Here is a 25,000-nt window from a genome sequence, read left to right on the forward strand (position 1 = left end):
TGCCAAAGGTCTGAATGGCTCATACATTTCAGCTAGTGCTTTTTTGCCGCAATGGGCAGTTTTCTCTGTTTCAGTGTTTGCCTTTTTCACCTTGTCTCTTTTCTTCACTTTCTCACACACAGCTTCTCTATCTCTCTCTCTCTCTCTCGCTCTCTCTCTCTCTCTCTCTCTCTCGCTCTCTCTATCTCTCTCGCTCTCTCTCTCTCTCTCTCTCTCTCTCTCTCTCTCTCTCTCTCCACCCACCAAAGGGAAGCTAGTGCTGGTGCTGTTGCCGCTTTGCAGTTGGTTCAACTTTCTAAGAACCGGTGAGCTTTTCCACGGGCTAGACCTGGCTAGAGAGCCACGTCATTACGTCACTGTATACGTCTGTATACATCTCCACTTTCCCAGCAACACTAGTGTCAAACTTCCAGCATCAACCAACATGGTGGACTACATCTCTTTATGAGTGTTGCTCCTGGCTTTGTGAGCCTTCATTGGCATGCAAACACAACTGGTCCAACGCATTTGTGCTGCTCGTCGCGACATGCTATTGCAAATTCTTGGTTTTGGTTGGTGAAGATAATCCCGCCCCCAGCCTCTGACTAAAGGTGCGTTCACACCGACCTATTGAAGTTTTTCGCTGGCATCGAGTTTACATACAAAGTCAATGCAAACGAGCGATTGAGCGTATATTCGCCCGGGAGAAAAAAAAACGCTGGGCATCCGAGCGACAGAGACAGAGCGATAGGGCGAAAATTCGCTCATCGCCCGAGATGAAATATCCCAACTCGAGCGAAATTTCGCTGGCAACATTTGCTTGTCGCTCAACGCTGATTGGCTGCCGTGTGAGTCAAGGATCACACTGGCTTGGAACAAACTGCTGGTTTATTAGTGTGGCAACAAACCGCATTGACAGGCTGACAGCTGACATGAAGTGAAGTCTGTACTACCGGTATAGATACGCAAGCTCGCGTTAGGAGCATGCTGGTAGGCTTAGCTTGTAAACAACTACGGTGGCTCGTAGTGGACAAACATCATGACATTGCGTTTTCATCCTGTCTAACGTTAGCCCAGATGTCCGTCAATTCTTGTGCCTGTTGACGAGCGATTTAAACACAGCGACAGAGCGATTCCAAAGGGTTGAATCGAGCGACAGGGAGAAAAATAAATATCTCGGTGTGAACACAGCTTAAGTGACGGTGTCACTCTGGAACCAGTTTTGCCGTCGAAAACACAAAGAACTGGTTCGAGTTTAGGCACCTCGAACTGCGTCCGTCAAGGGTGTGACCTGGAAATGCAGTGACCCTGGGCAGCCTTATGGTTAGGAGAGGCCACGTACCTCAGCTACTCATGCAGAGACAGAGCTTTGGGCCACTTTGTTCTGTTGCACTTCTCTAATATTAGCCTGTGTCTGGTTCTGCTCCAGTTCAGAGGCATTATGGGACCGTTCAGCAAATCACTGCTGTCATCAGTGTCATCTTGCCTCTATGGTCTTGTCGTTGAAGGTGCAACAGCAACGCGCATTTTTATACCCGTGTTTATTATGAAGCAGGTGGTTAGGAATAAGGACATTTGGTTCTCTAGAGAATAAACTTGGATATACGAGCAAACAAAATCAAATATGGCAAAGTCTGTGCAGGTCTACTATTTGAATTACCAGCACGGACTTTCTCTCTCACTGTGTCTCTCTATCTCTCTCCGTTCTCTCTCCTTTACACATTATCGTCGCTGTCGCGGCAGGACCCCGAATATCAATTTTTTCAGATTTTTATTTTTATTTTATTTTTTGTCATGAATCAATGCCATTGGTCACCCTTCACGTCTCTGTGTGGGTTTTACCAAATGCAACCAATGGAAAAGCATTAAAACGAGCTTGTGAGTAATTCTCGTAACGCCATTCGCCCTCAATCTGTCAGTCAAACCTCGAAATTCATCCCCTACCTCCCTCTGTACCCCCCCCACGCAGGACACTAAACCCGGAAAAGTCACACGGCAGACGCGCTGTGTATTTCTGATATCGTTTTGTTTAATCCTGGCTTCCTCTGACGTGAATAGATCAATAAAATGTTTTCCAGTGATTCCTAGGCTGCAAACTTGTTTTAACATGCAAATCGGAGTGGTTTCTGACGAGAATAAAGTATCGTTAATGTTACGTTATGTCAGACTGTTCTCATCCTCATGGCAAAGCCGTGGGGAAAAAAAAACTGGCCGGGAGAGAGTGCTTCCAAGTCGGACTGATAATATAAACAGCATAATTTGAGCTTATCCAGGTAAGATATTAATAAAGTAATGACACATTCAGCGGGAAACTAACTATAATTAAGACATGTGCCAACTTTGACCACGTTTGGTTCAGTATTTTAAGAGCAAACAGGGTTTTTTTAACTTCCTGAAAAGTTGCTGTTTTGGAGATTCGAGGTCCTGCCACGACAGCGTCGATATACTTACTCATAAGATCCCAGAAGGGAGGCTCCTCGCCCTCAGTCATACTGTAAGTTGTGCGGTGCAGTGAGACTTGCTCCAGTGTAAAGGGCTGCTCCAGTGTAAAGGGCTGCCAAGTGGCTGTGAGAAATACTGGTTGTGCAATCTGTAAAGGGGGGATTAAGCCTGTGGAGAAGAGAGGAGAGCTGGAGGAGAGGAGGGGATGTGAAGAGAGAGAGAGAGAGGGATGTGAAGGGGCAACTGTGTTCTTGTATGGAAGTAGTGATGGCAACCGCTCTTGAAGGGAGAGGACGTCACCCAGAGTCGAACGGGAAAGGGGGTGGGGGGACTGAGAGAGGGAGAGACAGAGAGGAGAGAGAGAGAAACAGAGAGAGAGAGAAATAGTCGGGATGAAGACATGAAAGAAAGATGGAGGGAATGTGATATGTTAATGGTTTAGGAAGAGAGCGGAGACGGAGGGAGCGAGAATTGTATGTCTGTTTAATGATGTCATAGTGAGCAAGGCTGTTTAAAAGAGACTTCAAAGAGACTAGCACCCAACATGAACTAAACTGACACACACACACACACACACACACAGAAGCAGGGCCTGAGGCTGCCATGAGCAGAGAGGAGATCTGAGGTGTCCTCTGCCAAGCCTGATTAGAAATGCAGTGAGTGGAGCGGCCAGTGCTGGGAGAGTGTCTATGTCCGTGTGTGTGTGTGTGTGTGTGTGTGTGTGTGTGTGTGTGTGTGTGTGTGTGTGTGTGTGTGGGTTGAGTCAATGTATGTGCAGTGCATATAAATCTTCTCTGCTGCTGCTCGGAGCGCTGCTGTGCTGTCTACTTCTCATACATCACTCAGATCAAATGGCATGCAGGGAAAGCATCTGACAGCATTCTGACACATCTTTGTGAGCAAAAATATGTGTGTCTGTGTTTGTGACAGATTGAGAGAGTGTGTGTGTGTGTGTGTGTGCGTGTGTGTGTCTGTCAGCGCCTGTGTGTGTTTGTCTTTGTATGTTTTCAGTATGTGCTTGGCTCTGTAAGGACATAGGAATGTGCGAAAAAGGTTGAGCTTTGTGTTTGTGTGGACTGTCTCGCAAGTCATCGGGTTGCATCACGTTAGCGCGTGGAGGTCACGTGAGGTCAACACAACCTAGACAAACACAGAGAGGAGGAGCCAGGAGTGAAATCCAGGCCTCCCATTGGCTCTGGAATTTCTGGAATGTCATGGACATTGAGAGGAGGATTCAGAGACAGGGGGAAGTAAGGGAATTTGGTAAATTCAACAGGGGAAGTCGGGGAATATGTGGGGATTTTTTGTATTATATATTTATATATATTTTTTTTACAAAGGACTCACTTGTTTACAGGAATGTGTTTTACAATTTTTTTCCACACAGTCATAGTGTTAGACAGTGGGCTTTTATAGTGGAAACCCAGACAGTTGACCCTTTTAGAGTTTAACTTGTCTCAGCTGATAAACAACACAAACTAGTTTGGATTGGAATACTATTTTTAGGCAATGGAAGCCATAAGTCTGACTGATGGAAAGCCATGCAGTTTTATATCAGGCCATGCTGGCTACCCTGGAAATAACTTTTTATGACTTGCATTTTTTTGTTTTACGATTTAATGTCAGGCATACAACAGATGACATATGACATATTAAATTGTAAACCGACATAAAACCCTGTTTCCACCCCTACCTAACACAGAGACAAGAGGCGTCAATTCACATATAGACCTTATTCGATAACCCCGGACGGCGCCATATTGTTGACAAACCACAGCCGTAACGTAGTCTGGCCGAGCGTATAGCAACAGGTGCGGAACCCTATAAAAAACTGACTTAGACTAAAGATAACTCATTATATTGCCAGGTATAACGTAGGCCTACCGGACATTTATAACTACCTTGTGAGTACAGTATTGGCATACACGTCTCAGGAGCTGATGGCTTTCAAATTCCTTGAGTCCTATAACTATTTCATCTGTGACAATTGGTCTGACATTTTTACTTTTGTGCCACCAACACATCATCATCATCATCATCATCAAACATTGTCTTGACAGCAAAGGTAAATAACCTCAACGTTAAATGTTTGTTTGATATGATCTGACGCTTGCTTGCATGTTAGCCCAATGTTTGCTACTATCGTTAGCCTCTAGTCTCTTTCCCTTCATGTTTGTGGACAGTAGCTAACACCCGGGCTTTTATTGCTGCTATTACTACAGCCGTGTATTATTACACAGCACACTATCGCTGTTGTGAAATAGCTCCTGACGCAGTAAAAACAGCATTAAATAGGCTAGTAAGTAACGCTGGCTAGCGTCCTAAGCTGTGACAGCTGTCAGTCACTTTTTAACAGCGTGCTGCAGAATGTCAACAATATGGCAGCGGTGTGCGTGCCCGTACGTGAGTTACGTCAGTCGAATAAGGTCTATACGAGGGATCAGCTGAGCAGCATTTTGGTAAACAAACCGGTTGTGTGGTTGTGTGACGACTTCCGGCAAAAAAAGAAAAAGAAAATGGCTGGCTGCTCCAATATCATCTAACTCTGAATTAACTAATAATTTAGCCAATTTTATGCAACATACCAAATAAAAGCAAACAGCAATGTATAAGAATGCAACGCCATGTAACTGGCTCGTTAATTCTCCCATTCCAGGGAATTACGTTAACGTCTGCAGGTCTTATAGACGTAAATGGCTCGAGCTGCGCTCGGAGGAGAGAAATCTATCTGAAGCTTTCTTTGTTGGAGTCCAGGTATGTTTTACAAGAAAGTGCTCGTCATTGTCGACCATAACGTTATCTGACCTGGCTAACAATGGATACTCCGCTTGCTTGCTGTGTACCGAGCTCAAAGTAGTAGGCTACGTTCTTTGTTTTACCCCCTGCACTGTCCGCTACAAAAACAAATCTCTTCCTCGACGTTCTTTTATATTTTGCGCCGTGACCGCCGGAAGTGTTAACACGACCCGGAAGAATTTGGCCCACCCCTGCGTCTGAACATAAGGTGAATAACCTATGTGGAGTCCAGTAGAAGCCATGTAGCAATTTTAAATGGAATAAGCCTCGCCCTCAGATCTCGACAGAATTCTATCCTGGAAATGATTTAAAAAAATAAAATCACTTCTTTTATGTGGAAGGGAGAAAAATTTGAGCAGGCAATAACAATGGAAGAGAAGCAGAACTAGTAAACGTCTAACAGGACAAGAGGAGAGAGAGTCGTGGAGAGGGAGAGGGACACGAAGCCAGGCCCACACTCTCACTCTGCTGCACAGTAACACCTGTGTGTGTGTGTGTGTGTGTGTGTGTGTTGGCCCACGCTCTCACTCTGCTGCACAGTAACACCTGTGTGTGTGTGTGTGTGTGTGTGTGTGTTGGCCCACGCTCTCACTCTGCTGCACAGTAACACCTGTGTGTGTGTGTGTGTGTGTGTGTGTGTGTGTTGGCCCACGCTCTCACTCTGCTGCACAGTAACACCTGTGTGTGTGTGTGTGTGTGTTGGCCCACGCTCTCACTCTGCTGCACAGTAACACCTGTGTGTGTGTGTGTGTGTGTGTGTGTGTGTGTGTGTGTGTGTGTGTTGGCCCACGCTCTCACTCTGCTGCACAGTAACACCTGTGTGTGTGTGTGTGTGTGTGTGTGTGTGTGTGTGTGTGTTGGCCCACGCTCTCACTCTGCTGCACAGTAACACCTGTGTGTGTGTGTGTGTGTGTGTGTGTGTGTGTGTGTGTGTGTCTGTTGGCCCACGCTCTCACTCTGCTGCACAGTAACACCTGTGTGTGTGTGTGTGTGTGTGTGTGTGTGTGTGTGTGTGTGTGTGTTGGCCCACGCTCTCACTCTGCTGCACAGTAACACCTGTGTGTGTGTGTGTGTGTGTGTGTGTGTGTGTGTGTGTGTTGGCCCACGCTCTCACTCTGCTGCACAGTAACACCTGTGTGTCTGTGTGTGTGTGTGTGTGTGTGTGTGTGTGTGTGTGTGTGTGTGTGTGTGTGTTGGCCCACGCTCTCACTCTCCTGCACAGTAACACCTGTGTGTGTGTGTGTGTGTGTGTGTTGGCCCACGCTCTCACTCTGCTGCACAGTAACACCTGTGTGTGTGTGTGTGTGTGTGTGTGTGTGTGTGTTGGCCCACGCTCTCACTCTGCTGCACAGTAACACCTGTGTGTGTGTGTGTGTGTGTGTGTGTGTGTGTGTGTGTTGGCCCACGCTCTCACTCTCCTGCACAGTAACACCTGTGTGTGTGTGTGTGTGTGTGTGTGTGTGTGTGTGTGTGTGTTAGGGCTGCCCCCTCCAGGTCGCTCGGTCAATTGTTTGGTCGACGTGGTCTTGGTCGACGAGATTCACGTTGGTCGAACAATCACTGGTGTTAATAATTTCATAGGAGAGATTCAATTTCATAACAAGAAAAGCGATCCGGAACAAAGTAACGTGCAGCGGAAGCAAGTTGCAACACGGACCTTTTCTAGAAGCACACAGGAAGTGATCCAGGCTAGAGAGACAGACAGTCAACAGTTAGCAGAAAGGAGAGCAACCAGCAGAGCCATGGAATTAACAATTAAATGGCTCAGCTATCAGCACAAACAATGGACACGTTTCAGCAGGCAGCCACCATCAGCTGTTTACAAGCTGTTAACGAGCGCAGTACGCACCTTATGAGATGAGACTGACAGTCATCAGACTGGACGTCCACAGAGATACACTCTCAACTCCGGTAATGTTAGACAGGCTGTTATAAGATGTTACTGGAATAAATCGCAAAAGCTGTCCTTTCTGCCAACTAATTGACCATGCCACGTGTGCTAACGTTACATAACCATCGCACAGGCTTTCTCGGACCTGAGCAGGTGGCCAGGTGTTGCATGGCATGCTGATGATCAGTCTGTCCATTCCAGTAATGTTTACAACGCTGCAAATAGCTTTATTTATAATCATTAGCTATCGGGTATAGTGCGCTCAGTAGTCAGTACACTGCACAAATTAAGAAAAAAGTACACTGCAAAAAATTAAAACAAAAAAGTACACTGCGTGTTTTTGTGTGTGTGTTTTTTTAGACCCCATTTCGACCAATCGATTGGTCGGAGCTGTGGTCGATTTCTGGTCGACCGGGATCATCTTTGGTCGAGGGCAGCCCTAGTGTGTGTGTTGGCCCACGCTCTCACTCTGCTGCACAGAAACACCTGTGTGTGTGTGTGTGTGTGTGTGTGTGTGTGTGTGTGTTGGCACACGCTCTCACTCGGCTGCACAGTAACACCTGTGTGTGTGAACACACTGCGGTCATCACACTCAGGTGGCGACAACACTTCAGCAGCTGGCTGGCCACCTCCCTCCCCTCCGCTCACACACACACGCCATGCCACGCATCATGTACATGAGCTTCACACACACGCCATGCCATCACTCATTTCAACAGGTGTGAAAATAAGAATAAATGTGTCACTGATTAGCAAACTTTTGCCGTTGAATTGAACATTTGAGATGTTTGGATTGCTGCTCTCAATCCAGTATACAGACCTATCCAACTACCTGACCTACAAGTGTCCAAAAAGCTGATTTATATGGCGGACTGACAAAGAAACAAAAGCAATATACAGCGATTGGCTGTTCTGGAATAACCATTTCAGACAAATGCATAGCTACCAGGTGGTAAGAGATTTGAAAACCAACAACATAATTGAAACGTTGATGCTGGAGCTGATTGGATGCCAGTGTAGTGATTTGAAAATTGGGGCAACAGGATGCGTTTTCCTCCATCTTGTTAAAAAAACCTGTGTTGCTGTATTTTGAATAAGCTGCAGGCAGCCTATAATTGGTTTGTTTTGTGTTTTGTTTTGTGTTTTTTTATGGGGAGCACCAGAGAACAGAGCATTACAGTCATCCACTGGTAGTTTCTCTGCGTCAGCCTGAGAGATAAAACCCCGCTAAGTGATGAGTGAGACTGTAGATCTGGCAACATTGACATGAGCTGTGAAATGTTCATTGGCGTCCCGAATCACCCCTGTGTCTGAGTAGGGCTGGGTATCGTTCAACATTTTTCGATATCGATACCGTTTCGATACTTTGATTTCGATATCGGTTCCTGAAGGATACTTTTTTTTCTATACCAATTTTTTGAAAAATCCATTTTAACACATTCACTGCCAGCCGTTTTTCAATACTGTAGTTAGCTTCTGCCAAGGTTTTTTTTTGAGGATTCTGGCTCATCTTTCAAGAGCCGAGGATTCGTTTCTGTTAGGATTTTGTGAACACACAATATCTCAAAAGAACTAATAGAATGTGTGCTTTCTCTGTCTAAAAGAGTTAGTTTGTAGAGTTAGTAGTTATGTAAGCATTAGCAGTTGTATACAGCATGGTTTCAGCGTCTGAAAATTTATTCTGAGATAAACGGCTTTTTGTGAAATTCGATAGAACAGTCACTTTAACCATTCATTTTTGGCATCAGTAAGACGTCAGACATCTAAACAATAGTTTTGAACAGTAATTTCCTCCATAACAGCAGGAAACACCCCTCTCCTTCAAACTCCTCCCTCCGTGTGTGTTCTTCTTGGCTGCAGCGGGCGTGTCACAAGCTCGTTTCTGTTGCTGCTGTAACCTCGCGTCACCAGGCTCACTGCTTTGCTGCTGCTCCTGTCTGCTGGCGGCCGCTGGGCAAGTCTGGATGGGCTCGCTCGTTTCTTGGAGTTTCGGTTGAGAGCTTTGATGAAGCTTTTGCGATTCTGGTCTTATTTATGCTGCGTGTTTCAAAGTGTGTTCCACCCGTAATCTATTATGCAAATTTGCAATCCCTCACCGCCAGCAATCAGCGCGAAAGCGAAAGCGTTTTCGCCAATCCATTCTACAGTATGAGAATGGTTTCATCGCGCGTTCCCCTGCAGTTTTGGCTCTGCTTTTTCTAGTTTGGAGAGGACTGTCGCCACTTAGTGGGTCGGTGGAATGGGTTGTACACGTTCGGTGGCTCCAATATTTTTATAGGAGACGTGGGGAGCGTTGATCCACGTCCCACCGTCAAAAAAAAAATAAAAAAATTTAAGCCGAGATATCTCGTCATTGGCAGTCAACCGTTGGATTTTGTAAGCCGAGATATCTCGTCAATGGCAGTGAACGTGTTAACAAAAATAAAACTGCATTACACATTGAAATTATGATACAAATCTTTCGTTTTTTTTCCAAGTTTTACAGCAGAAAAAAAATAAAACCTACTGTATTTAACATAACTTTAATTTGTCTAAACTTTTATTGCCGTCCCTACAAAAAATATTGGAGTACTACAAAGGAAAGAAATGTAAAACAAATAAATCAGTGCAATAGTTTTCATTGCAAAACGGAGAGTTGCAAATCAGTGTTTAATGCTCACTGATGCAACAGAACGTAATTCTTGTCAAATCTGACGAGGGAGCTCCACTTCATGCATGGAAGACAATAGTTGAGCATTCACTGACTAGCCTATCAATATAGCCTTAATGGCACAAAGTGAATCGCATTTACATTCAACAAACTATCATGACATCAGCGTTTGTTAACGAGTTGCTAAAAATACACAATGCCCGCTTGCGCATAACGTTACGGCGCCAATTAATTAAACGATCCAATGCTAGCTACAACTCACAGATGCATTTATTTGTCAGACTGAGGGATCTGATAACCGCTAACATCAACAACAACTTGCGGTAAACTGACCCACCTCTCGATTCTCTTGTCTGTGGAAACCAGTCCTTTAGTGGCCGGGCCAGCGAAGCGGCAGGGCCACTTATTGGATTTGCCTGTATTATTCTTCTTCTCCCGGGAAGTTGGACTTCCCATGGATGAAATTAAACCAAACTTTGCACAAAGGTCCAGTCCCATGCCAAACGTCCTTGACGCAAATTTGGTGCCAATAGTCCTAATGGTGGCACTGCAGCGACTGTCTAAAGTTTCAAACTTTGAGAATTCATAAAAAATCAGGCATACGTGGCGTGCTACAGCTTTGCAACTTTCACCGAAATGTGGGCCCAAATGTGGAGAAACTTTTGTACAATGCAACCTATGGCCAATTATGAAGTCTAAAGACCGCAAAACTGCAAAAACTGTAAAACGAATTAAACCCTACATCCAGTCTGTCCATAAGATGAAAAAGCAGCTCCTGCTGGTACATCAGTTGTGTGACCCCACAGACCTGCAGCGTAGGACCGAAGAGATACAAACTCCCCAGGTGGCTATTAATCGCTCAGCCTCCCTCTCCATCTAACATCAACTCCACCAGTACCTCATCCACTCTACAACAGTGAGGCAACAGGCAAGTAACTACTACTTTTGTTTGTGAATATACTGATTCCTACTTGTATTGTTGTGAGATGCCCTGCAACAAAAAACGGAATCAGATGATGAAAAAAAGCTACATGCTGCAAAGAAACCTGAACCTGCTTTGAATCCCTTAGTTTTAGCTATGCAATGTTCTAAGCAGACTGGATGGCATGCAGCAGAAGCAGATGATAGAATGCTCATCCATAAGAGACTTGAGACTTGACTTGGACTTGTGACCAAAGACGTGAGACTTGACGTGGAGTATAGCTAAAAGACTTCAGCCTTGATTTGGGGACTCTAGCTCAAAGCCTTGAGACTTGCCCGGCCACGATCCATTGCTGCGCAGCAGCTATAATTATTATTGTTTCTGTTTCTTTCCCTGCTTTTCATCATCTTCATCATATGGTGCTCCAGGATAGGACTAGCTTGAGTGGCTAACGCTAGTTCCACTTCTTGTATACTGTCTCCGCACCGCACGCTGCCTGCCTCACAACAAACACACACTTGATTGACTAGATTGATAGTGGATTTCTTTATAGCATGCCATTTGATTCAATGTTTTGCAACTTCCCTTTTTCCATCGTTATTGATGAATCGGTGCGCGTGTGTGCGTGCGTGCGTGCGCGCGTGCGTGTGTGTGTGTGTGTGTGTGTGTGCGCGTGCGTGCGCTGTGAACTCACATGTTTGCATGTATGTGAAAACATGCTACTGCTGCCATAGACAGCTTTAGCCCGGCAGAACTGGTAGAACCGCTGCATTGTCTTTGTCAGGATATAGTGGAACTCCTTGGCTGTCCAGGCACCGAAGTCTGAGGAAGAGGCCAACTCTGAGAGAACACACAGATCTGCAACTCTTGATTTTCCTGCTGTGCAAGACGTTTTGTGGTAGAAGAATCCTGTCAGGTGGAATTAAGAATTGCCACTCTGCAATTCTCCGTCCTTTGTGACTGCTAAGCTAAGCTAGCTACTGTATGCATAAACAAAACCTTTTTCCCCTCCAAGGAGCGCAGGAGAAATCAGCGTGGCCAAATTAATTTTCTCCCTGCTGCTTGTGCTGCTGCAACCTGAGGGATCGCTGATGCAGATAAGCAGCTAGAGAGGGAGAGATGGTGCTGGAGGAGAGAAGGAGAGGGGAGCAGAGAGGGAGAGTTGGTGCTGGAGGAGAGAAGGAGAGGGGAGCAGAGAGAGAGAGATGGCTCTGGAGGAGAGAAGGAGAGGGGAGCAGAGAGAGAGAGATGGTGCTGGAGGAGAGAAGGAGAGGGGAGCAGAGAGAGAGAGATGGCTCTGGAGGAGAGAAGGAGAGGGGAGCAGAGAGAGAGAGATGGTGCTGGAGGAGAGAAGGAGAGGGGAGCAGAGAGAGAGAGATGGCTCTGGAGGAGAGAAGGAGAGGGGAGCAGAGAGAGAGAGATGGCTCTGGAGGAGAGAAGGAGAGGGGAGCAGAGAGAGAGAGATGGCTCTGGAGGAGAGAAGGAGAGGGGAGCAGAGAGAGAGAGATGGCTCTGGAGGAGAGAAGGAGAGGGGAGCAGAGAGAGAGAGATGGCTCTGGAGGAGAGAAGGAGAGGGGAGCAGAGAGAGAGAGATGGCTCTGGAGGAGAGAAGGAGAGGGGAGCAGAGAGGGAGAGATGGTGCTGGAGGAGAGAAGGAGAGGGGAGCAGAGAGAGAGAGATGGTGCTGGAGGAGAGAAGGAGAGGGGAGCAGAGAGAGAGAGATGGCTCTGGAGGAGAGAAGGAGAGGGGAGCAGAGAGAGAGAGATGGCTCTGGAGGAGAGAAGGAGAGGGGAGCAGAGAGAGAGAGATGGCTCTGGAGGAGAGAAGGAGAGGGGAGCAGAGATGGAGAGATGGCTCTGGAGGAGAGAAGGAGAGGGGAGCAGAGAGGGAGAGATGGCTCTGGAGGAGAGAAGGAGAGGGGAGCAGAGATGGAGAGATGGCTCTGGAGGAGAGAAGGAGAGGGGAGCAGAGAGGGAGAGAAGGAGCTGGAGGAGAGAAGGAAAGGGGAGCAGAGAGGGAAAGATGGTGCTGGAGGAGAGAAGGAAAGGGGAGCAGAGAGAGAGAGATGGTGCTGGAGGAGAGAAGGAGAGGGGAGCAGAGAGGGAGAGATGGTGCTGGAGGAGAGAAGGAAAGGGGAGCAGAGAGGGAGAGATGGTGCTGGAGGAGAGAAGGAAAGGGGAGCAGAGAGGGAGAGATGGTGCTGGAGGAGAGGAGAGAAGGAAAGATGGAGCTGGAGGAGAGAAGGAGAGGGGAGCAGAGGAATTTTAATGTACCTGCTGTGTCTGACTCTCGCTGCCTGCCAAAGAAAAGCAATTACTATCACAGCCCCACTCGCTGCACTGTGTGTATGTGTGTGTGTGTGTGTGTGCGTGTGTGCGTGTGTGTGTGTGTGTGTGTGTGTGTGTATGTGTGTGTGCGTGCGTGCAGCGAGTGCGTGCGTGCGCGCCTACCTGCGGGGGTGTGTGTCTGACTGCACTTTAGCACACAGGGATTTGGCATGTTAAATGTACAAAGGGTAGGTTGGCTTGTACACTGCAGGCGTATGAGAATACTCTGATGCTGTGTGTGTGTGTGTGTGTGCGCGTGCGTGTGTGTGTGTGTGTGTGTGTGTGTGTGTGTTTGTTTGAGACATCGAAACCACTAAAACGTGGTTTAGCCATTTGCCAATGGCCATGCTCAATGTGCTGATAAATGTGTCAGGCGATTACCTAACCAGTAACGGCTTGCATCGGTAATCAACACCTAACCAATAACCGCTCGCATCGGTAAACACCTAACCAGTAACCGCTCGCATTGGTAAACACCTAACCTAGGGCTGCACAATATATCGTTTCAGCATCGTCATCGCAATGTGCACATGCGCAATAGTCACATCGCAGACATGCAATGTCAAGTAAGGCAAATTAACTCATAACATACAGTAATGCACGCCCTCTCTGTGACGTTCTAAGCTCTTTTCCTACTAACTATCGTACCTTTACTCAATTAGGATCCTGCAACTCACCCTGGCTGTGTCTAAAAACACACTCACTTCCTACTACGTCAACCGTGCACGTTACCCACTAGGCCATCTTCTTAAACAGGCAAGGCTTGATAGACCTATTTAAGACTTTTGGTGAAAATTCCTGATTTTTTTCATATCGCAATATATATCGCAGAATAAAAAAATATTGCAATGTCAGTTTTTTCCAATATCGTGCAGCCCTAACCTAACCAGTAACCTAACCAGTAACCGCTCGCATCGGTAACCAGTAACCGCTCGCATCTGTAATCACCTAACCAGTAAACGTTTGCATCTGTAATCACCTAACCAGTAAACGTTCACATCTGTAATCACCTAACCAGTAAACGTTCACATCTGTAATCACCTAACCAGTAAACGTTCACATCTGTAATCACCTAACCAGTAAACGTTCACATCTGTAATCACCTAACCAGTAAACGCTCGCATCTGTAATCACCTAACCAGTAAACGTTTGCATCTGTAAGCACCTAACCAGTAAACGTTTGCATCTGTAAGCACCTAACCAGTAAACGTTCACATCTGTACGGTAATCACCTAACCAGTAAACGTTCACATCTGTAATCACCTAACCAGTAAACGTTCGCATCTGTAATCACCTAACCAGTAAACGTTTGCATCTGTAATCACCTAACCAGTAAACGTTCACATCTGTAATCACCTAACCAGTAAACGTTCACATCTGTAATCACCTAACCAGTAAACGTTCACATCTGTAATCACCTAACCAGTAAACGTTCACATCTGTAATCACCTAACCAGTAAACGCTCGCATCTGTAATCACCTAACCAGTAAACGTTTGCATCTGTAAGCACCTAACCAGTAAACGTTTGCATCTGTAAGCACCTAACCAGTAAACGTTCACATCTGTACGGTAATCACCTAACCAGTAAACGTTCACATCTGTAATCACCTAACCAGTAAACGTTCACATCTGTAATCACCTAACCAGTAAACGTTCGCATCTGTAATCACCTAACCAGTAACCGCTCGCATCTGTAATCACCTAACCAGTAACCGCTCGCATCTGTAATCACCTAACCAATAACCGCTCGCATCGGTATTATTGTGGGTTTAGCGTTTTTCTTCTGGAGCGATTTAGGATGGAAATCAAACAATGCAAAGTGATTAATTTTGAGGCTCTCTCTGAAAGTGTGGAGGTGACCTTTGGGAGAGGCACTGATAACAAGCCGGCAGATAAGATCTGACAGACAAGCAGAAAGACAGATCGAGGGCTTGAGAATAGGGATCGGTATCCAGTGTTTCCCCTACCATTCTACAGGCAAAGAAAAATCCCTGCTCTCCCCAAAATGTCAATAAACCTTTATGACATATTATTACAATAGAACGATACTGTTGTTGACAGTAATAGAAGATGCCAAATCATTCAAAACAATAAGCATTTTGCTTTTAGGAGCATCGTGCCAGCGTGCGGCGCTGTTCCAAAACGTGTCAACATGTGTCGTTGCCTGGGAAACGCACATCCCATAATAACACAGTTCCCAACATTTCACATCGCATCCCATAATAGTATGATGATACTTGGGATGCCATTGCGAACATAGATGCGAACAGGTTAGCTAAAAGTTTAGCGTTGCCAGCGAGGGCCCCCACCGTTGTGGTCGGGGGTACGTTTCGAAATCCCTCCAGGCCTGAACATTATTCTAGGGGAAAACACTGGTATCGTTTCGTATTTTTCCGATACCGGTGCTAAAGCGTTCCTTTAAAATGGTACTGGTGCTTAAACGGTGACTGAACCGGTACTTTTTATTTCAGAGGATTTCAAGCTGCGCGGGTTCACTAACGATGTTAGTGAAGGTGCGTGCGCCGCTGGTTTCGGCGCACCGCACCGGAGGACCGATATTTCACTCAGCAGCTCGAGCATGGCACCAAAATGAGGCACGTAAATCTGTGTTGCAAAGGTACCGGTATAATGTACCAGGTTTCGGTAACCAACCCTAGTTAAGAAGATGTTCAGGCACAGAGCTAGAGGGGGAGTGTGTGTGTGTGTGTGTGTGTGTGTGTGTGTGTGTGTGTGTGTGTGTGTGTGTGTGTGTGTGTGTGTGTGAGTGTGTGTGTGTGTGTGTGTGTGTGTGTGTGTGTGTGTGTGTGTGTGTGTGTGTGTGTGTGTGTGTGTGTGTGTGTGTGTGGAGAAAGGCAGGGAGATAGAGACGGGAAAGAGAGTGTGATCTCCTCTGTAGAGCTTTGGCAAAACCTGTGACTGTGTGTGAGAGAAATCACTCTGATTGGCTGGCTGGCCAGCAAAGCCAATCAATGCACGAGAAGAGAGGGCACGCACAAAACCTTCTTCTCATTTTTCAACTTCATCTGATCATTTCAATACACAAATATTTTTTTCACAATGTCATTGCCTTCGTGAAGCTCCTTGAGCCTGTCGCTGTAGAGTATGATATCACCCATTTAGTGTGCTTTCTCCTTATATTTCTGGCACCACACCTTTCATTTCTTCTACCACCAGCAAAGGACCAGGCGAGGGCCGACAACACCAGTGCAACTTTTTATCAGACATATTCTCAATTAGACGCAGCTATATTACCAAACAGTTGAAGTAGTGAGTGAGAGCGGTGTGAAAATGGTCGTCAAACACTGCTGCTTTGTTTAAAGTGATAATACGGAAGATTTCAGTTTTCTTGTCTCTGACAACACCTACGGCCATGAGCAGTAATTGCAGATGAGATCCACACAGTGGCGCATATGTGACGTGAAGGTTTTTCTTCTTCTTCTTCTTAATACATTCAAGTTGGCCAGTGGGGGGCGCCGGGCGGTAATGCAACGCTTAGACACCAACCGCACACACATCTCAAAAGAAGAAGAAGTTGGTCAGCGGTGCTCATGGATCCCACTGGAGATCGCTATGACACGTGGGCGGCTGGGCGGTGTGTGTGTGTGTGTGGGGGGGGGGGGGGGGTTTGAGCTGTCAAAAGGCAACAAAAGTCTCGCTCCTGACCAATCCTGACGCTTGACTGCTGCGTAGGCAGGCGCAGGTTGGGTAGGCAGGCGCAGGTTGCGTAGGCAGGCGCAGGTTGCGTAGGCAGGCGCAGGTTGCGTAGGCAGGCGCAGGTTGCGTAGGCAGGCGCAGGTTGCGTAGGCAGGCGCAGGTTGGGTAGGCAGGCGCAGGTTGCGTAGGCAGGCGCAGGTTGCGTAGGCAGGCGCAGGTTGCGTAGGCAGGCGCAGGTTGGGTAGGCAGGCGCAGGTTGCGTAGGCAGGCGCAGGTTGCGTAGGCAGGCGCAGGTTGGGTAGGCAGGCGCAGGTTGCGTAGGCAGGTGCAGGTTGCGTAGGCAGGCGCAGGTTGCGTAGGCAGGCGCAGGTTGCGTAGGCAGGCGCAGGTTGCGTAGGCAGGCGCAGGTTGCGTAGCTGGGCCAGTCTATATATAAGCTCTATACATAATACATAAGCTCTGATGTAACTGGTGGCACTGTGTTGTAATTTTGGAGTGTATGTATGTTTTTTCTTTATTCATTTTTCTGTCTTCTAAAAAATTTAAATTGCAAAATAAAATATATATACCGGAATATAAAAAAAGAACTGTGCGCCGCTTGTGATATGAACTTAATCAATGTTGCAATACAGAGAGATGCAAGGGCTTTCATCAATGGCCGATGAGCTCAATCACCATTGTGTTAACTCACTTGAGGATATATAGTGACTTCACAGACATTTATTTACATGAAAATCTTCTGTATTATCACTTTAACTAGAAATCTTGCGCGCTACGCACACTTGATTCCGAGGCTCGCCCGCCATGCAGGCTTGCTAGCTTGGCTGCTTTCGCGGCCTCGTCCACAGCCCAGGCAGCTGCTGCGTGGCCTCGCCTGATCTATTGGCATGCACAGCGCACAATTGCCCAACTTCGCATCACTGATGACATCACTCACTGATGACATCACAATTGCTGGAGTGACCATCACTGATCACATCACGGAGTGCTGGAGTGACATCGCTCAGCGCACAATTGCCCAACTTTGCATCACTGATGACATCAGCATAGGTGTTGTGACCATAGGTGATGTGACCATCACTAATGACATCATCCAGTGCTCGAGTGACATCACTGATGATGTCATAGACATGATGACATCACTGATGATGTCATAGACATGATGACATGACACACACAAGTTTGTATATCAGCAGTCCTAGCTCTCACGCAGGCACAGAGCGTGCATGCTAGTTGACCATCGTCAGCTCTAGTCTTTGCGGTGTGTTCAAGTTCAACTTTTTGATTGTGACAAAGGCGACGCGAGGTGACGCAACAGTCACCTTTGTTGCAGCTAGTTCTTTACCGTTGCCCCTGTGTGTCCCATGCTTAACATTGCACTATCTGTGTCTCTTCACCTCTCCAGGATGCGGAGGTTCGCCTACTGCAAGGTGGTGTTGGCCACCTCTCTGGTGTGGGTGATGCTGGACATGTTCATTCTACTCTACTTCAGCGAGTGCAACAAGTGTGATGACAAGAAGGAGAGGGGACTGCCAGGGAGAGACGGTGAGCGTATATTTACACCCACAAAGACAGACTCTCTCTCACGCCCTCCAGACACCTCTTGACAGCTGTGTGTGTGTGTCAATCTCTACGGCAGATACCATGAGCAGGCCGCGGGAGGGGCCCGGCGAGGGTGGGAAGCCAGTGGTGATCCCTAAGGAGAACCAGGAGAAGATGAAGGAGATGTTCAAGATCAACCAGTTCAACCTCATGGCCTCCGAGATGATTGCTCTCAACCGCTCGCTGCCTGACGTGCGCCTGGAAGGGTGAGCAGCCTCCCCACTGCTAAGCAACTGTTATGTCCTGTTATGTCACTTCACTCCTCACACCACTGCTAAGCAACTGTCCTGTTATGTCACTTCACTCCTCACACCACTGCTAAGCAACTGTCCTGTTATGTCACTTCACTCCTCACACGACTGCTAAGCAACTGTCCTGTTATGTCACTTCACTCCTCACACCACTGCTAAGCAACTGTCCTGTTACATCACTTCACTCCTCACACCACTGCTAAGCAACTGTCCTGTTACATCACTTCACTCCTCACACCACTGCTAAGCAACTGTCCTGTTATGTCACTTCACTCCTCACACCACTGCTAAGCAACTGTCCTGTTATGTCACTTCAATCCTCACACCACTGCTAAGCAACTGTTATGTCCTGTTATGTCACTTCACTCCTCACACCACTGCTAAGCAACTGTCCTGTTATGTCACTTCAATCCTCACACCACTGCTAAGCAACTGTCCTGTTATGTCACTTCACTCCTCACACCACTGCTAAGCAACTGTCATGTCCTGTTATGTCACTTCACTCCTCCGCTCATTGGCTCCGACCATGTCAATCAGAGCAGCTTCTGCTCCCTCCTCCCTGTGTGTCGCTGTAAATAGTGCCCTGCCGCCTCAGTGAAAACAACAACGCCAACTAGCTAGCAAGCTAACCGCAGAAACCTACACGCTAACTCTTTGCTACATGCTGAAAATGGCAAGTTAGATTGTTTGAAACTATTTTCCAAGGGCACTGCCGCTAAGCGCCGCCCATCACAATTCCACAATGGAGACCTGCGCCGCCAGACTCCCCTCATGGTAGGGAGGGGAGGCTGGCTGGCCAGCGAGACTACTTCACTCCTCACACCACTGCTAAGCAACTGTCCTGTTACGTCACTTCACTCCTCAAGGCCCACATGCACAGGGAGCGAATCTTGACGCTCGTCATTTGACGCGAAAAAAGAAAAAAGGATAAAATAGACATTTCATAACAGCTTTGTCTTTATACTGTAGTTTGGATGTCAAGCGTCTCGTGCTTCCATCAGGGAGTGTAGCTCCCCAGTTGTTACAGCTCTGCAGTCCTCTTTTAGGGTGTTGACCATGGTCTTAATTGGTCTTCCTGGGTTCATCCTTCCATGAGTTGGTTCCCACAGAATGACTTGGCTAGCAGGCAGCTCAGGGTGTCTGGCGCAGTGGCCAGCTAGCTGTAGTCGCCTGTCTCTTATTTTACTAGTGAGGGATGGTAAGTCATCATAGAGTTGTTTATTTGTGATGTGCTGTGACCAGCAGATGTTAAATGCCATTCGCAGCATCCGCGTGTAGCATCCGTCTATAGATCTTGATGTGGCCTTGGAAAGGGTCCATGTCTCTCACCCATAGAGCAGTATGGTCTCTATGGTAGTGACAAAGATCCTTTTCTTGAGCCCCCGGGATAAATTTGAGGTCCAGACCTTCTTGGTGTCGTTGAGCGCCTTCCATGCGAGTGCTCGTCGCACCTTTATGTCTCGCTCTGAGCTCTCCATGCGGGCGCCAAGATATTTAAAGTCATAGACTCGCATGAGTGGGGCTCCTTCTACGGTCCTCAAAGGGGCATGGTCCGGTGTGTTGTAGGCCATATATTCTGTTTTCTTGGCATTGAGGTGCAGTCCTACTTTATTGCACTCTGTCTCCACTCTTGATAGAAGTTCCTGAGCATCTGTTATTTCGTCTGACAGCAAGGCGATATCGTCTGCAAAGTCCAGATCGGTTAGCTGTATCGGGCCAACTCTTCTGGACTTCCTTGGTGTGATGGTGAATCCCAAGTAGGGATGCACGATATATCGGCAATCATATCGGTATCGGCCGATGTTAGTCATTTTTTTACATATCGGTCATATCGGTATCGGTCAGATGTTGCAATATTAATATCGGTTATCATTATCAGCCAAATTCTTCACATTGATATGAAATAATGCAGTAAATCTATGATTTATGGGCTTTTCCAAAGGCTTTGCAAATAAAGAAATGCATAACTTTTTCAAATTCAGTGTTAACATGTGTTTTTCAGTATGTACAAAATGTGATGATCATAAAAATGTGGTTTTATACAGATCATATCGACATCGGTAAATATCGGTTATCGGCCATAACAGCAATGTTAATATCGGTTATCGGCATCGGCCAGAATTTTCATATCGGTGCATCCCTAATCCCAAGTCTTCATGGTCCTTGACAGCTTGCCGGAGGGCGTAGTCAAGTACCATGATGAAGATGAAGGGGGCGAGAGTATCACCTTGCAGGACTCCTGCAAGCAGCTCAAAGGTATCCGTCTCACCATCTGGGGAGACAACATGTGCTGTGGTGTTAGTGTAGGTGGCCTCAATGGCTCCAAGAAGACGTGGTGGGATTCCATAGGCCTTCAAGATTCTTATCATTTTCCCCCGGTGTACGGAGTCAAATGCTTTCTTGAAGTCAATGAATGTTAAGACAGCAGGCAGGTTGTTCTTCTTTACCTCCTCTATGATTCTTCATAGAGCGAGGATCTGCGAGACTTTAGTGCGTTTCTCACGGAATCCATTTTGGTTCGGCCTGAGTCTGGGGTCAATGGCCTCCCTTATCCTGTTAACACATTCACTGCCATCAGTTTTTTCAATACTGTAGGTAGCTTCTGCCAAGGTTTTTTTTGAGGATTCTGGCTCATCTTTCAAGAGCCGAGGATTATTTTCTGCTAGGACTTTGTGAACACAAAATATCTCAAAAGAACTAATAGAATGTGTGCTTTCTCTGTCTAAAAGAGTTAGTTTTTATCATGTTCTGTTATGTAGGCATTAGCAGTTGAATACAGCATGGTTTCAGCATCTGAGAAGGAAAGCTGAGAAAAATGCATTTTTGTGAAATTCGATAGAACAGTCACTTTAACTATTTATTTTTGGCATCAGTGAGACATCAGACATCTAAACAATATAGTTCGGAACAGTAATTTCCTCCATAACAGCACCCCCACCCCCCTCTCCTTCAAACTCCTCCTTCCGTGGGTGTGTCTCTGGTGGCTTTGCAGCATTTGTCACAGGCGAGTCTCTGCCTGTCTGTGCTGCCTGGCTGCTGGCGGCCGCTCGTCGGGCGAGTCTGGATGGGGCTCGTTCGTTTCTGGGTTTTCGGTTGTGAGCTCAGCTGAGATGAAACTGCGTGCGATTCTGGGCTTTCTGCTGGTGTTTCAAAGTGTGTTGCACCCAGAATCTATTTTTGGAATGCCCCACCGCCAGCTCCCAGCGCGAAAGCGAAAGCGTTTTCGCCAATCCATTTTCATGAGAATGGCTTCCTCACGCTGCTGTTTTTGCTTGGCTTTCTCTAGTCTGGAGAGCACTGTCGCCACTTAGTGGGTCGGTAAAATAGGTTATACACATTCAATAGCTCCCATATTTTTATAGGAGATGTAAAAGGGTTTGATCCACGTCCCACCATCAAAAAAAAAAAAAAAAAAGTTTTTGACGAGTTAACTCGTCGACGGCAGTCAACCGTTGGATTTTTTTTGACGAGTTAACTCGTCGACGGCAGTGAATGTGTTAAGGATAAGCCTGTTGTAGAGTTTGGCCAGATTACAGGTTAGGCTGATGCCACGGTAGTTGTCTGTTTTAGATAGTGTGCCTGATTTGGGGAGAGGGATGATGCTAGTGTGGGACCACTGTTCAGGTTTTTCTCCTTCCATTAATGCAGTGTTGCAGAAGTTCAGGAGGATGTCATCTAGATCTCAGTTTTTCAACACCTCTGTGGGGATTCCATCTGGGCCGGGTGCCTTTCCTTGTTTTAGTGTGTTCTTGGCCTTCGTTAGCTCGGCCATGGTGAAAGGTCCGTCATTGATGCAGGGGTTGGTGAGGATAGTTGGGATCTCCTCCTCTTCATCTCTCACATTTGGCGGGTTTCCTAGCAGGTTCTTAAAGTGATTGTACCACTTCTGCACTCGATTTTCTGGGGTCTTACCCTCGATTTGACCCCCCTGTGACTTCTTTCTCCCAGTCACCTCATTCACAAGGCGCCATGCTTCTCCGTGTTGTTGGCCCTCATTGGCAGTCTCTATTTCACTGATCCGCTGGGCTAGCTCTTCCTCCTTGAGCCGATCGTAGATGGTATAGAGGTTGGACTTGGCGGCTTTGATTTTAGTTTGGTGTTCTACTCACTCGCTCCTGCCAGACTCTCTATAGCACTCATTGATAGTGCTTCGTGCCGAAACGGCATCTGGATGTTGAGAGATGAGGCTCTTCTTGATGTTTACTCTCTTTGGCAGGCACTTCATAGCTTCCGTGTTGGCCTCTATGAAGCGCTTATAGCAGTCCGTGGCATTCTCCTCTATCTCCAGTGGCTGGAAGCGATTTCTCCAGTCATTTATTTGGTCAATGCACTGACAGAGTGAGTCTAAGGGAGCATATTCATCTGAGGAAAGACTTATATAGAGTCGGGTGTCGTCTGCGTAGTTATGGTAAGCTATTTTGTTTTTGTGCATAATTAGGCCTAGAGGGAGCATAACGGTTGAATAGAACGGGCCCCATAATGGCTCCTTGAGGCACCCCACATGTCATACTAGTTAGGTCAGATGTGTAATTGCCAATGGAAACGAAGTACTTCCTGTCTTTGAGATACATGTAGGATCTGAACCACTGGAGGACCGTACCCGATAGCCCAACCCAGTTTTCTAGCCTGTCTAATAGTATTGAGTGGTCAACAGTGTCAAACGCAGCGCTAAGATCCAATAGCACTAGGATCGAATTTTTGCCTGAGTCTGAGTTAATTCTAATGTCATTTATGACTTTAGTAAACGCGGTTTCTGTGCTATGGGTGGGGGCGAAAGCCTGATTGGAGTTTATCTAGGAGATTGTTGGAGGTTAGGAATCTATTGAGTTGTAGATAAACAACCTTTTCAATTATTTTGCCTATAAAGGGGAGATTAGATATTGGTCTGTAGTTACCAATTACCGATGCGTCAAGACTACGTTTTTTTAGTAAGGGTTTAATAACTGCAGTTTTCAGGGACTCAGGAAAGGTGCCGGTCAGAAGGGAGCAATTAACTATTTGCAATAAGTCTGACGACAAGCAGTTATAAACGCTTTAAAAAAAACTTGTTGGAAGGGTGTCGAGACAGCACGAAGATGGTTTAAGGCCTTGCACAATTTAATCTAAAATTTTGTGGTCAACAGCGCTGAACTGGGACAAATTTATCGAGCAAGGGTTAAGTGGGTAGGGTGATCTCGCATCATTACTTAGTGTGGAGCCACTAATAGCTTGCCTGATATTAATAATTGTGTCTGTAAAAAAAGGCAGCAATACACCACAGAATGACAGAACCATCACTATTTGGGGGAAAAGGCCACTAATTTATATGTAATCAGGCACAATTGACAGATTAAAAAAAAGTTGTTATACCGTAGTTTTGAGCCCCTGTCATAAGCCTCTTCTAAACATGAACTGCGGATTAAAACCGTAGAATCAGGTCCGACTATCCGCCGCTTAATGACTTTCTAAACATGGGGAGAAGCTCCGGCGCGGTTTGGAGCACAGTGCTGCTGCCTAGGACTGTCACTTTTTATTTGAAATTCGAATTTAACTTCGAATGTGGGGGAGGAGGGCATGTTTGAATGTATAATTGACCTGTTCGATTTTTTTTTTTTTTTTTTTAATTAACCAAAATTAACCAACTGCTGCTTGCTGGTAATGTTAATCCCATGTCAGAAAAAGTCAGATTTGTCGCATTAGTCTCTTCTGAGAAAGATTGTCTCCAGGGTCTGAAAAGTTGTCTCGAGTTGGATGCAGCCAAAACAATTAAAAAAAAAAAAAAAATTTATTAACCAAAAAACTTTGAATATATTCGAACATTTTGCGGGCAATTAAAGTTCGTTCGAACTTTATTTTGGGAAAAAGTGACAGCCCTACTGCTGCCTGGCTACTGCAGAGGAAAGGTAGGCTACAAAATAGGCTACAATTCTCTCCTCTGGATCAATATGTTTAGAATGCATTATTCCTCTAGTATTCTTCTCAGAGAGCGACTTTGCAGCGGGAAATATAGCCTTTTGTTCGGCACGTCATTCTGGGCAAGCTTGAGATAGAGGCTGTTGGATCATCCTACCTGTCTGTCGGTCTGCCGTGCAGAGGGGAAGAGAAAAAAGGCAGCGCTGTGGGGGGAAATTATGTAATTCTGTCCAAACTTATTCTAATCTCATCATGACATCCAGGGATAGGCTATGTTTTACTAGCCAATGTGTTTAGAACCTTATTCTCACGTTGTAGTCTTGCTAGTGTAGCGTATTAATGCCTGTATTTAAACTGCCGTTTAAATAGAGTTTGAGGAGCACAACTTATCGAGACAGAGACGGGGATGGAAGTGGGCAGAGAGGGAGGGGGGGGGGGGAGCTCAGAGGCTTTGGTCGCTGCTGGAATCTCATTTGACGCTCGAAAATCGAAACAGTTTCGGTTGTCAAGACAGGGCGTCTTGACGGGCGTCAAGGCAGTTTGACGCGCGTCAGAAAGCTCTTGGTGCGTGTTCGGCCGTTTAAAACAATGGG

At 46.5% G+C, this 25,000-nt stretch overlaps 1 protein-coding gene across 1 annotated transcript in view; it reads left to right on the forward strand.

Moving 5' to 3' along the window:
• Positions 1-25,000, forward strand: part of galnt1 (UDP-N-acetyl-alpha-D-galactosamine:polypeptide N-acetylgalactosaminyltransferase 1) — a 140,287-nt gene that overhangs the window by 77,054 nt on the left and 38,233 nt on the right. Inside the window, exons 3-4 of the mRNA XM_083641722.1 lie at positions 18,068-18,207; positions 18,302-18,470. Of these exons, the coding sequence (XP_083497848.1) occupies positions 18,069-18,207; positions 18,302-18,470 (308 nt within the window). The 5' untranslated portion in view covers position 18,068. The remainder of the gene's footprint in view (positions 1-18,067; positions 18,208-18,301; positions 18,471-25,000) is intronic.

The sequence above is a fragment of the Poromitra crassiceps genome, assembly GCF_964638095.1.
Source record: "Poromitra crassiceps genome assembly, chromosome: 1".
Taxonomy (NCBI): Eukaryota; Metazoa; Chordata; class Actinopteri; order Beryciformes; family Melamphaidae; genus Poromitra; species Poromitra crassiceps.